Below are 14,824 nucleotides of genomic sequence, written 5' to 3'. Positions count from 1 at the left end.
AAAATATTTGAATTCAAATATGGTAGAGGTGTGAGAGAGGACAAAAAAAGAAAAAAAGAAGGAAAGTCTCAATGAAAAATTGAATGATTGCTTCCATTGGCTTTCAAATATTTTCTCAGCATCCCTTCTCTATTCATAGGTGGGGTCGTCTGAAGTGTGATGTTAGCTCCAGTTCAGTGGGTACCATACCAGTTTGGGGCTGAGCCGATAACAAAATGTCCTCACACCCTCTTACAGTCTTCCCACCCATTGTAGCGAGCCCCTTCTCTCCTCGCGCACTTTAGGACTCACTGAGCTGGAGAGAGCCAGTTTTTCTCCAGTTTCGCCAACCTGTGCTCCCCCTGGGGAACTGCACCTAGTCTCCAGCTTTCCACAGGCTTGCCAGACTCAGACTGGCCCACGCAAACTCAGCTGCAGTCTGATGGACCTGGACTTCAGCTTCCCCAGGCCCTGTCTTGCTGCAGTCCCAAGATCTCAATGCCCTTTCAACTTGCAGAGGTACCACCAGGTATGCACTTACACACAGGAGTGACCCTGCAAAGAGGGAGCCAGATGGCAGCCACTACCACACGGAACAGAAAGACCTCAGGTGCAACCAAACCTGCAGGTACCCCAATATATCTCCAGGTCCTGACCTAAGTCCTCAGACTGAGGTGGCCATGCCCTGAGATGGCAGTGGCTGCCGGGCAAAAATGTAGGCCCTGGCTGGTGTCCCAAGATGGTGGCAGCCACGTGCATCCAAACCTGCAGGTACTGTGACAAAGGACTTCCAGGCAACAGTGAGCAGCAGGCGATCCACTGGTGGTCTGCAGGAGGTCTGCAGAGTAACAGAGGTTGATCAGCAACTGGACGTCAGGCAGTGATGGGTAGGTGAAAGGTGGGCGATAGGAGGGCTAATAGGCAAATGGCAGATGATAGGTGACAGTGAGCAATCCACACTCTAAAGGCAGGCGATATGCTGGCAACAGCGGGTGATTGGGTCGGATGAATGAGGTAAACGGCAAGGAATCGGTGGGCAGTGAGGACTGCCTCCCAAAGAAACAGTATTTCCTCTGCTTGAATCCTGAAGTTACAGAGTGACAGGGAATGCAGCCTCCCTCTTGTCTACCATCTTGGATCCTCAGGAATAATTTTCTTAATGGGCCAAATTGTGAACAGACATTTGTTCATTTGTGTAGAAGTGGCCTGAGATGAGAAGACATGCAGATTCCTAAGCAGTGACCAATGGCCTGACCAAGGCACAGGGGCCTGAAAAGCATAGGGCTGACTTAAAAACAGATGTCAGTTATATGTGGTAGAGCCAAGTAAGTGTACAAACATGGAGTGGGCAGAAAGGATGAAGAATTTTGTATCACATGTTAATACCAACCAGAAAACATTTAGAAGAGGCACTGAGAAAATCAATCGGCCAGTTGAAGTTAATCAAAATTGATATAATGGGTACCTGCATAGCCATGCTGTCAGAAATGAAGTCATATGTATGCCCAATAGCAAGGATTCCTATTTAACAAGATTGATCTAGTGACTGCTACTTCTGAATGTTCATCTTGTCTGCAACTGAAACTAACACTGAGCCTCTAATCAGTACTATTCCTTAAAGAGACCAAATGACCACTTGATGGCAAGTTGACTACATGAGTCTTTCCATCCTAGTAAGACTAGCATTTTATCCTCACAAGGATAGATCCCTATTATGGGAAATGAAAGCACTATATGTAAAAACATGGAATACTACTAAAATACAAATAAGCTGCCCAAGACAGTTCAGGTCTACTAAAGTAGAACCCTGAGGAAAATTCATAGTTTTAAATATATTTTAAAGAAATATTTAAGAATCTAAGTTAAAAATAATAATAGAGATGCCCTTTCGTGCCTATAGAATCTCAACCCTCACCATTATCTGGGGCTTGAGATATGCCTTATCCAGATGCAATGAATTCCACAAATATAGCATTTGCTCAGTGAAAGAAATGTAGGAGTGAACCCATGACAATGGGATTACTGACTATCATACACTGGCCTAGAATGGCTGGAGCAGACTTCTAAAGGTGCAAATGATATGCATGTTTGGAGAACTATCTGAAGGCAAAGGATACCATCCTGCAAAATACAGTTTTTGGACTGAGGCTGTAGCTCAGTGATAGAGCACTTGCCTTACACATGTGAGGCACTGGGTTCAATCCTCAGCACCACATAAAAATAAATAAAGATGTGTATCCATCTACAACTAAAAAATGTTTTTATAAAATACAACCCAGTTTTAAAATCAAAGACCTCTATATGGGCTGTGTCCCCAGTAACAAAAATATGTGGGGGGCCGACCCTGACTTCGGCAGGGGGAGCGGCAGCCAGACTCTCAAGAAGTTCAGGATATTTCACAGTTCTGAATGTTAGCAACTGAAAATGCCGGTAGACGATGAAGCGTCTAAAGATGACCCGGATTCAGTTTCCACAAACAGTGAAAGAGCCTATATTTTCAAATAAGAGAGTATAACAATTTCTGTACACTATGGAGGAATTTGACTTGGTGAAAACCTTACAAAAAGCTGTAGAATCTGATATCAAAAATTCTCCCCATTCTCTTGGACTGAGCTTAATTACTAATAGGGAAGACCAGAACATCGGTCATTCAAGGTACAGCTGAATTCCTAAACTCCTTAACGCAAGAGCTACAGAACAGTGGAAAGACTGATTCGGAACTTTGGAAAAATTGTGAGACGAGGTGGTTACAGCTGTTCAATTTGGTGGAGAAACAATGCCAACAACAGATAGTTGCTCAGCAGAAACAGTTCCACAACCAAATTCAACGTATACAAGAGGAGATCAGAAACTTAGTCAAATTGCAGATCAATAATGGTTCTTGGGCTTCCAGCCATAGAAGTCCTTCAAGCAAACACCTATCTTCAGAAAGTCAGATGGGTTTTTTTTTTTTTTTTTTTTCTGAAAATAGTGAAAGAAATGAATCTGTTATTAGTTTTCCTGAGTCTAAGGAGCCTGAGACGCAGCAGGAAATGTCCACATCCCAGCCAGACTGCAATGTGGACAGCAGCTCAGTGAGCAGTGGCTATGGCACCTTTTGTATCTCAGAACTGAACACCTGCAAATCCAAGGACCCCACAGAGCTCATGGAGCACACAGGCCTTCCTGAGGGACAGTACTCCGCACCTGGCGTGCAGACAGATTCACCTGTGGATGGCACAGGAAATGACAGTTTTTACACACAGACTCCTGAAGAGTTTTGTGAATCCTTAAAGGAAGATACTTTTCCTGATGAATTTGAACATAATTTTCTAGGTGAAAATAAGATTTCTGAAGTATACAGTGGAAAAGCAGATAGTAGATCCGTAACATCGTGGGCACAAAGGCTGAAGCAGAACCAACCCAAGAGAGCACATGTAGAAGACGGATGTCCAAGATCTAAGCCAGGGAGTGAGCAGAGCAAGAGACCTCCCGCCGAGAAGTCTGACTTTGCTGCCGCGCACCCATGTGCTTTTTACCTCACTAAACCAGACGAAGACCCAAACTCGTCGATGTCGGACTCAGGAACAGGACTGACCTACTGGAAGCTGGAGGAGAAGGACATGTATCACTGTCTGCCTCAATGTCTGGAGAAGATGTTTGTACCCTGCACAGATGGTTCACCAAGCCAGTCTAATACTAGTAATGAGATGAAGCTCCGATCACTGAAGGATATTTATCACAAAAAGCAAAGGAAAAACAAGCAGTTACCTGAGAGGAATCTCACTTCTGCTTCCAACCCAAATCATCTACCAGAGGTCCTTACTCTAGATCCGACGTTGCATATGAAGCCAAATCAGCAAATTTCAGGGATTCAAACACATGGCTTTTTGAATGCTCTTGATGACAGAATATCCTTTTCACCAGACTCTGTTCTGGAACCAAGTGTGTCTAGTCACTCTGACATCGACTCATTTTCACAAGCAAGCAATATCACTTCTCAGTTATCTGGGTTCCCCAAATATTCTTCAAATGCAAAAGCTTCACCAATGGACTCTTGGAAGAATCATGCATTCCAAAGCGAAAGTAGGACCAGTTCCACATTTCCTTCAGTGTACACTATTACTAGTAACAATATCTCGGTCAACACTGTAGATGAAGAGAACACTGTCATGGTAGTGTCGGCCTGGGTCAGTCAGGCCCAGCTTCCAGGTACAGCCAGCAGTGTCCCAGAATGCATTTCATTGACTTCCCTGGAAGATCCCGTGATATTGTCTAAGTATGTATTTCAGTGATGGCTTGTAATATTAATAGATTTTCTGTGATGTCTGATTGAATGATGAGAATGATTTTTATTGAACCTTAGTAATGTATAAAATTTTAAAGAGATATAGCATTTTTAAGATAAATCATCTAAATCATAAAAAAAAAAAAAATATGTGGGGGTTGAAATCGAGTAGTGGAACCAAGAGTTGCTTCATATAACATCAATCCAAGTGATCCACTGAGGATTTTGTGATTCCCAAACTGCAGGAGTGAAGGTCCTGTTCACAAAGTAGACATATTCTTGCCCAGAGACACAGTCAAGTTACCATCAATCTGCCAGTTACAGCTACCAGTTACAAATGCCACCATAATACTTTGGACTCCGTGTGCTTGGAGAACAGCAGAAAAGTAAAGGAGCCACCGTCATCGCAGAGACAAATGACCCTATTTGACAAGAAGCTAGACATGCTTTGGTACAATGGTGGCAGAACCAGGTAGTCCAATGAGCACTTCTAGTCTGCTCTTGCCTCATTGTGACTTTAAACAAACAAGTAGAGCAAACCCAAATCAGAAAAGTATTCATGAAGTTTGAGTCACAGCACCAGGTAAGCCCAGGTGGTAATTGAGGGTAAGGGGAATTTGGGGTAGAAAATGGAGGAGAGAGATGATGAATGGCAGCGGTGGCCCTGAGATCAGCAGAGGCTATCATTCTTCCTGCTAAGCTCACTCTCATCTCTCTCAAGAAACGCCCGTGGAGGAGCTGTGCCCTGAGTCTGTGTGAAGTGGATATGTGTGGGTGAAGTGTGCCTCACAGACCTCCTGCCTGCAGGCAGCAAATTGACTTTGGCTCAACAATTCCATTATAGGGGCTGGTTTTGTGGCTCGGTGGTGGAGCACTTGCCTAGCACATGTATGAGGGACTGGATTTGATCCTCAGCACCACAAAAAAATGAATAAAGTAAAGGCATTGTGTCCATATACAACTAAAAAAATTTTTTTTTAAATTCCACTACAGCTTTCCCACACCTTCCTCAGAAGACACAGCAGTCTATGAGACATTCACCCAACTTTCCTCTCCTTCCCCTTTGTTGCTTTGTGGTTGGACAGCTCTTTCAGACTTTCTGACACACTTAATCCTGCCTTGGTTAACAAACCAAAGTCTTTTTTTTTTTTTTTTTGCGGTACTGGGGATTGAACTCAGGGCCTTGCGCTTGCGAGGCAAGCACTCTACCAGCTGAGCTATCTCCCCAGCCCCAAACCAAAGTCTTCTAGGAAGACCTGCAATAACAGATTTACAAATTAGATTTTTTTTTTTTTTTTTTTGGTACTGGAGATTACACTGAGTAGCTCTGTACCCTGAGCTACATCCCCAGATGTGTCTTTTCCTTTCAAAACACAGTCTCACTAAGTTGCCAATGCTGTCCTCAAACTTGGGATCCTTCTGCCTCAGCCTCCAGAGTGACTGGGATTGCAGGCAGGTGCCACCACACCCAGCTGGGGAGACCCAAAGACAGCTGAGCATATTTTTCTTTTTGTTGAAAGCCTTTATTGGGTTTCTTAACTTTTCTTCATAAAAGTCTTACATATTTTAAGGTTATTCCTAGGTGTCTTATCTTATTGTAAATGTATCTTCCATTCTATTTTCTGTTTGTGGTTTATATATATTAAAGTTACTGATTTCTACATATTTATCCAATTTGTCACCAGCTTATGAATCTTATTATTCAAGTTACATTGTGGTTGAATCTCTTGGGTTTTCTAATTATAATTCCTACAAATAGTAATAGCTTTACTTACATCTTTTACTTATATTCCCAATTTCCTTTTGTCTAATTTTCTTGCCCAGTTGATAAAATAGAACATTGAATAATAATTATGAGAGAGGCCATTCTTGATTTTTCCTAATTTTAGTGATGATGCTTCAAGTGTTGTCCCATTAATCACGATAACAACTTTTGTGCTGAATGATAGATATCATGTTAGGGAAGCACCCTTTTATTTTTCCTCATTTTATTATGGTTGTTGAATTTTATCAAATGACTTTTAAGCATCTATGACATTGCTATGTAAGTTTTCTCTCTAAATAATTTGTATGATTATATTCCTAACACATAATTATTCACTACAATAAATCCTATGTGATAATGGTGTTGCATTCCCTTTTTAAAAGAAAGAGCCTCACCATTTTGCCCAGGCTAGAGTACACTGGTTATGAACAGGTACTGTCCCACTACTGATACTTAGTGTGAATACCTGATCTGCATAGCCCACCACAAACTTGAACTTCTGGACCTGAGTGACCCTTCTGCCTCGGCCTCCTATGTAGCTGGCACTACAGGCATGTGCCACTGTGCCTGGCTGTATATTTTTTAATATGCTGCTGAATTCTCTTAATATTTTATTTGAACTTTATTTTTTGCATTGATAGTCATAATAAGTAAGCTCAGTGGTATGGTAGTTTTTAATTTTTATCAGGTTTTGGTATCAATATTATATTCACTTCAAAGAAAAAAGAACTTTTCTTTTTAAAAATTTTCTGGGGGCTGGGGATAGAACTCAGTTGGTAGAGTGCTTGCCTCTCAAGCACAAGGCCCTGGGTTCAATCCCCAGCACTGCAAAAAAAAAGAAAAAAAGAAAAAAAATTTCTGGAATGACATAAAAATATTAAAATAATATGATTTTCGAATTTGGTGGAATTTCCCACCTGAGTGGGCTGCTTTTTATGCGCATAGTTCTTTGACAACTTTACCTAGGTTTTAATTTGTTTTGTTTTGTTTCTGGTACTGGGGATTGAACCCAGGAGTGCTCTGCCACTGAGCTACATCCCCAGCCCTTTTTATTTTTTTATTTTGAGACAGGGTCCTGCTAAATTGCTGAGGCTGGCCTTAAACTTCTGATCCTCCTGTCTTGGCTCCCAAGTTGCTAGGATTACAGACATGCACCATTACACCTGACTTTACCTGGTTCTTCTACAGAATTCAGTTAAAGATTTTGTTTTTAATATCTTCTGTAGATTTGGAACTATATTATCTTTATATTCTTTTATTTAATCCAGTTTGTCAAATTGGTTTGCACAGAACTCAACAAAAGTAATTTATTGTGATTTTTTTCACATGGTTCTGGGAAACAATAAAAACATAATATATGAATTAGTAATTTTTATGCAAATTACTAAAATTTAAAAATGTGAATTTTTGCTTATTTGAACTCTCCTTTTTCCTAGAATCAAGTAGCTAATGATTTCTCTATTAAATTAGTGTTAACAATATTTCTTTCCATTTTCTAACTGGATAAATGTTCGCTTTTTTTTTCTACTAATTGACTTCTGCTTTGCTTCAATTTATTAGGCTGGTTTTTCCTCTTTAATTTTTGAGTTAGCTTCTTAATTTTTTTTAACGGTTCTAGGGCTTAGACCCAGGGTCTTACACATGCCAAGCATGCTGCACTCTACCACTGAGCTATATAAAATATAGCCCCTGCCCGCACCCACGACCCCCGCCGCCTTTTTTTTTTAAGGATTTTCTCTGTGGGATGTCACTTGGGATGACTTGCCTACCCATTCAATAGGCAAAAGAGATTCCCAAGGGGAACAAGTTGAAATCAACAAAAAGGACTGTGAAACAATTTAGCAAGGCATCCAGGAAGTCAGGCAGGGCTCCAAGTAATGTGCCAAACGGTAACATGACTTGAGGGAAAGGATCTGTCAACCACAGTCCTGTCAACTTCTTAGGATTTGGTCACTGAAGTTTCCAAGGTTGGCATACTGAGCAAGGGTGTCGTGTACTGGGGCCAGTGGAATGTGGTTAATGCAGGATGAGAAAATGGCTCTTATCAAGTCTGTGGAGGGCAAGCGGCACCACTATTCGGTGAGAGGGGTATGATAGTGGAGTAGTCTATTCCTTGCAGACCTAACAACCTCTGACCAGGGAGAGAGATATCAGCTCAAGCAGGAGACTCCACCCACCAGACCTTAGCAGGATGGGGAAGGCCCCTGAGGGAGTGCCTCTGAGGGGGAGGTGACAGTCCCTTGTTGGTGCAGGGTGGGGTAATGAGTAGCTCTCCACTGACAGCTCTTCCAACTCCCGAGAAAGAAGGAAGATGTCCGTGCTAAGAACCCAATCTGTTCACTAGTAGAAATGAGTCCACCTTGGGGAACTTTTGGGGTACTCTGTCTACAAGAGGATACAAACCAGAGCAGGGTCCTAGCATAAGGGTAGAACTGTGGGAAAAACTATTCCATCTTTATCTTTCAGCTTCAGACATAGAAAGAGTGTCTATTCTCTAAGCATTAAAGACTAAGTTATTTGGACACTTAAAGAAGAAGCTTCATTTTGCTCACACAAAAAAATAATCCACTGAATTGGGAGATAAATAGAATAATTGTATATTAGACTCCCTAGGTATCTTCTGCCAACTTCAGAGTAGGGAAAATGAGAGAAGTTCCTTTTTTTTTTTTTTTTTTTGGTACCAGGGATTGAACCCTCAACCACTGAGCTACATCCCCAGACCTTCTTTGTATTTTATTTAGAGACAGGGTCTTGCTGAGTTGCTTAGGGCCTCGATAAATTACTGAGGCTACCTTTGAACTCACCATCCTCCTGTCTCAGCCTCCTGAGTTTCTGGGATTATATGCACACACCACCGTACCCAGGTGAGAGGTCTTTTTGAGCTGGTTTTCTAGGCAAGATCCAAGTCATATAAAACCTGGAAAAGGAATTCTAATCTCCACACCTACAATCTTAATGCCTCTGCTCCTGGAAGGGGAATATGAAGAAGTGAAATAGCTATTTACTTGAAATGGTCCATTTTCAGGAGAGAAGAAAAGAATGAAATCAGGCTGGAAAAGGAGTTAGCCGTGGAGAAGGGGAAAGGCTGGTTGTCCCTGACATATCAGGTGGAACACCTGGAAGGTAGCAAGCAAGGGGCGGATACTGAGAGCAACAAATCCAAATATTCTCAATCTGTGGATAAATTGGAGAGTAACTGGGCAACTGGTCCCCAAGAACAGCCTGTCCTTGGGTCTTCCCTTAAGGAAACTTCTATCCGGGAGCAAAGAAAGGGAACTTGGGCTATTCCATCAAGCAAATGAGGAAAGGTGGCTTCTAAGAGGAGAGTCAAGGGACTCTAATTCTATGGGCCAGACACTCTGAGAATTAAGAAACCAACCAGAGTTAACAGAAGCTAGTTAAAGCCAAGTAGCCAAAGGAAAAACCACATCAGACTCAGAAACTAGTTGTTTATTGAACTTGCTGTTGCAAGGACAAATTGGTCATGGGATGTCTCAGTCAGATGGAGTGGGAGGGGCTTATTAGAGAAATGGAACTTAATGTGAGTTTCTTCTAAGAGGAGACTGCTGGTTTTTGCAACTGCAGTATAGATGACCACTGAGCAATAGTTGAAATATCTAAGGTGAACCTTCCTTGAATACCCATTAGCTGTTTCCTGAACTCTTCATGGAAGCACTCCCCTGTGAAACATGTGAGAAGAGTAGGAATAAGGGGAGGGAACACCACCAGTACACTGTGTGTTAGAAATTTCGTACTTCTCCTTCCCTTTATGGTTGCCTTTGAGCTAGAACACCTTGAGGAATTTGACTTTGAATTGCAAGCAGTTTTTCTCTTAGGTTTGCAAAGTTGGAGGCGATATACTATTTAGTATAAACTTCCCTTTGTTCCATAAAAGCAGTAAGGTTGAATAAATTTAGTATTGCAAAAGTATTCTTTAAAATGGGAAGGGTTGAGATCTTATGGATCTAGGAACCTAAAATGTTCACCCCATAAATTGTGTGAGTGTACGTGTATGCATATGTGTGTGTGTGAACTTGTGATCGCTTTAACTTCTTTATTCTTTTTTTGAGAAGCCTTTTTTTAGGTTTAGATCACAGGAACAGGAGGAGGGACACACCCAACAGCTGTAGAAGCAGGAAACATTTACTATAAAACTGAAGTACAAAAACATGAAAACTGAGAGTATTTGTGCATATTTTGTTCCAATTTGCTTGAAAAAGTCTACATTTCATATATTTGTAATTAAGAATGGGGAAGCTTGTTTCTCTTGGAGAAGAGTATCCAATGTGATTTAGGCAGTGTTCTTCCTACGAACCTATTGTTTCCCTTGGAGATGTATTTCTCTTCTAGATCACCTTTTAGAAGTATCGAGCTAAGTCTCATGAGACAGCAGAAGGGCAATTATTGAAGTCATAGTCACTTCAAGCTGGTAGAGAACTAAGTAGAAGAACAGGCCTGGGCTTGGCAAAGTCCATTTTGAGTTAACTATTGATGAAGGCTTTTGGAACTATAAAGGACAGACTTTGAGAAATGGGAAAAATAAACACTGTTCTTATTGTTTATAATGTGTATGGTTATGTATAACTAAGAGAGCTACATGCTATATTGTCTATGCATCTCTCCTGGAGATGCTGCGTGCTAAACTCTGTAACAGGCCCAACTGCCTTGTAAGGGGAAGATCAGTAGGAGTATCCAGTTTTCCAGGAAGAGGTCAGTTCTCTTTTAGGAAAGTGAAACCTAGATGAGAAATAGAAACTCAGTTCACAGGAGGAACATCTATTTCCTCCTGGACTTTGTCTTAGGACTACATTTAAAATAATGTGGATGTGCTTGAGGATACTACTGATTATTAGGGGAAGATGCTCTCTGCCCTTTGACCATAAGGGCTCAAAGCTGAAAATAAGTCAGATATATTTTGTAAATCAGACTACCCATCTATTCTTTTTTAAAAAACAACAACTTTGTTTTTAAGTTGGGCATGGTGGTGGTGTGTACCTGTAACCCCAACTACAACCACTTGGGAGGTTGGGCTGGAGGATCATAGATTCAAGGCCAAATGCAGTAATTTAGTGACACCTTGTCTCAAAATGAAAAAGGCCGGAGTGGGGGGTGGTATTTTACTACTGGGCTGGGGATGTAGTTCAGTGGTAAAGTACCCTGAGTTCAGGGTTCCCAGTTTCCTCCCACCAAAAACAAAACAAAACAAAAAAACCTTTTGTTTTTGAAGTTTGGTTTTGAGTTCATAGTAAAATTGGAAGGAAGGGCTGGGCGTGGTTGCACACACCTATAATCCCAGCAACTGGGGAGGCAGAGACAGGAGGATAGAAAATTTGAGGCCAACCTCAACCATTTTGTGAGGCCCTAAGCAACTTAGCAAGACCCTGTTTTAAAAAATAAAAGGGCTGGGGATGTGGTTCAGTATTAAAGTGCCCCTTGGTTCAATTCTGAATACCAAAAAAAAAAAAAAAAAAAAAAAAACACTTGAAAGAAAGATACAAATTTCTAATATATCCTGTCTACACACATGCACAGCCTCTACCAGAATGGGGCATTTTTTTATAATTAAGAAATCTTTCTTTGCTGGTCCATAATAATCACTCAAATTTCATAGTTTATACTGGATTCACTCTTGGTGTTTTATATTCTGTGGGTTTGGACAAATGTATAATGGCATGTACCCACTGTTCTAGAACCCTACAGAGTATTTTCATTGTCCTAAAAATCCTCTGTATTTTCCCTAGTCATCCCTCTCCCCACCCGCTGAAAAATTGATGTTTTTCTGTCTCCCCAGTTTTGCCTTTTACCAAATGACAGAATTATACAGAATGTAGTTTCTTTCCTTCCTTCCTTTTCCTTCCTTCCTTCCTTCCTTCCTCCCTCCCTCCCTCCCTCCCTCCCTCCCTCTCTCTCTCTCTCTCTCTCTTTCTTTCTTTCTTTCTTTCTTTCTTTCTTTCTTTCTTTCTTTCTTTCTTTCTTTCTTTTTCTTTCTTTCTTTTTTTCCTTGCAGTACCAGGAATTGAACCCAGGGGCTCTCTACTACTGAGCTACATCCCCAGTCCTTTTTATGTTTTAAAGACAAGGCCTTGCTAAATTGCCCAGGCTGGCCTCAAATTTGTAGTCCTCCTGCCTCAACTTCATGAGTCAATAGGATTTCAAGCATTTGCCACCACACCTGACTTTCTATTTTCTTGTCTGTATTACTCATCCTGCTTGTCTCCCTTGGTCCAAGTTTCTCAAAACAGGGTGTTTGGACTATCGCCATTAGAATCACATAAAAGTTGTTAAAAAATATTAATTCCCTTTCCCATACTTGACTAATTTAAAATATATGGGCATGAAAGTTAGAATATATAAACACATATTACAGGTTATTCTTATTCCTTCTACAGTCTGAATACCCCAGTAGGCTCTCTGTTTTGCTGCGGAAATTAAGATCTGTGTTCACAAAAGGGGAGAAAAACTTTTTTAAAGTATCTGGTGGTGACAGCAACAGAAAGGTCCCAGAAAGATTGGGGCTTCAAGGTCTTATCTGTTCTTCAGAGCCCATGCCCAAACTCTCCTTCTGTTGCCTGTTGTAGGAGCTAGTGATTTCCTACAGACTGACTCTGGAGAAGCCTGGATATACCTTACCTATTATTTGCCATGGGATAAAGCTTGAGGCTTCCAAGTTGTTTTGCTGTGAGATCTTAAGGGAGGTGATCTTCAAGCTACACAATACTTTTCTGTAACCATTTCTGTAGGATTTCCACACCAAACACCCACACCTTGAGTTTTCAGTTCTACCTTCTCCAAGTGCAGATGATCCCCAATTTAACATAATTTGACTTTTAATTTTTTTTCTGTGGGTTCTTTTTATTGTATTCAATGAAATTTAATTCAAACAGAGATCCTATATGACTTTAATTTATAATTAAAATTAGTTTTGAGACTGCTGTACTTATTTTTTTCAAAAATAATTTAAAGAGAATTGAAGACCCTATCAATGCTCATCTTTATGAACATATAAAATCTGTTCATATATATTATAAATGATAGATTGGCTAACCCAAACTATAATACCTCATGTCAGCTTTCTTCAAAAGAGACTGATTTCATGCCTGATAAAACAGATATGTGAGACAAGTAGAAAATTCTCCAATACTTTCTCTTGCAGACTGAGGTTGAGAGGAGGTAGTCAAGAACAATAAGAAAGCAATGCTTCTAATTCAACTTATAACTTTTCAACTTTACAATGACCCAAAGAAATTTGCATCCAGTAGAAAGTATACTTCAAAGAAAAATTTTTTTTTTTTTTTTTTTTTTTTAATTCAGGGTCTCTCTGGCCTTGAGTTCACAATCCTCCTGTCTCAACCTCCCAAAGCAGTTGGGACTACAGGCATGCACCAGTGCCCTAGAGAGATATACCAAATGGTCCTCTCCAGGCTGGGCCCAGCAATCATGAGAAGCAACACAGACTACAGAGTACTGTGTTGCAAGCTATGATGTTCAGTAGGTTAGGTGTATTAAATGCACTGTTTACTTAAAATTCTTTATAATTAGTTTCATTTTATAATGGATTTATTGGAACATGACCCCATTGTAAGTCAAGGAGTACTACAAAGATTCTTCACCAACATTTCATTTGGAGCCTGAACCAAAGGTTGGAAATGACTGACCAGACTGCAATGTAGCTTCCAGAGGCCTGTGGCACACCTAAGTGATGACACAGGGCTGACAGAGCACTAATTATAGTTGACACTTGCTGCTTGCCTCACATACGTGCCACACTCACCCAACCCTATGCCTCCAGATGGTCTGCCCCATCCTTCCCTGGGTCCTTCCCTCCCCTTCCATGTGCTTTGTTTCATTACGAATCTTGTATAAAAGCAAAACCAACACTTTGTTCTGCTTCCGCTCTGATTAAGCACATCACATTCTGTAGCAAGCAATAAAATAAAACCACTTTGCATTCTTAGAAAATCTGAAAATAATAGTGTCATCCAGCTTGGTTCCTCTCTCCGAAATAAGAAACCCTAGAAAAGCTCTCTAAACAATGATATTCCTGACTTTTGACATGCCGATGTCTGAATGTTTGAAAGATCTTTGTGAATAAGATAGCTGTGTGGAAAATTTGCTGATGTACTGATGATTGTACTGATGGCAGATAATATTTCTCCTTTTTCTTTCTTTTTTTAAATTTTGAGAGTGGCATTAGTTCCATTTTATTAAAATGGTTTAAGTTGATAAAATCGTATATATTTCAAAATATGTATACACTCTGGAATGGCAAAATTGAGCTAGTTAACATATACTTACCATTTTGTGGTGAGAACACTTAAAATCTACACTCTTAGCATTTTTCAAGACTGTAATGGATAGCTCTAACTACAGTCACCATGTTGTACAATGGATCTCTTGAGCTCATTTCTCCTGTCTAAAATTTTGTATCTTTGGACCAACATCTCTCAAACCCTTTCCCTGACCACCCCAGCCCCTGGTGACCACCACTCTACTCTCTCTATAAGTTTGACATTTTTAGATATCACACATGAGTGAGAGTCTGTGGTATTTTTTTTTTCCTGTGCTTGGCTTATTTCACTTAACATAATGTCCTCCAGGTTTATCCATGTTGTCCCAAATGACAGGATTCTCTTCTTTTTTTGAGGGTGAATGGTATTCTATTTTGCATACAAACCACTTTTTCTTTCTTCTTCATCCATGGACGATCTAGCCGACTTCATTTTGTGGATTTTATGAAGAGCGCTGCAATGAATGTGAAGATAGTTCTTTGACATACTATTTCATTTCTTTTGGATATATACCCAGCAATGGGA

General features: G+C 40.5%; 1 protein-coding gene across 1 annotated transcript; it reads left to right on the top strand.

The window, feature by feature from the left end:
• Positions 1-2,321: 2,321 nt before the first annotated feature.
• LOC306642892 (M-phase phosphoprotein 9-like) lies at positions 2,322-4,316 on the top strand. The gene is given in 2 exon segments (XM_079108710.1): positions 2,322-2,604; positions 2,606-4,316. Coding segments are annotated over 2 exon segments (1,743 nt in total). The 5' UTR covers positions 2,322-2,509; the 3' UTR covers positions 4,254-4,316.
• Positions 4,317-14,824: the final 10,508 nt, after the last annotated feature.

This window comes from Sciurus vulgaris (genome assembly GCF_902686455.1).
Source record: "Sciurus vulgaris genome assembly, chromosome: 13".
Classification (NCBI taxonomy): domain Eukaryota; kingdom Metazoa; phylum Chordata; class Mammalia; order Rodentia; family Sciuridae; genus Sciurus; species Sciurus vulgaris.
The sequence above is the reverse complement of the archived record's forward strand: the minus strand, read 5'-3'. Positions and strand labels throughout refer to the sequence as shown.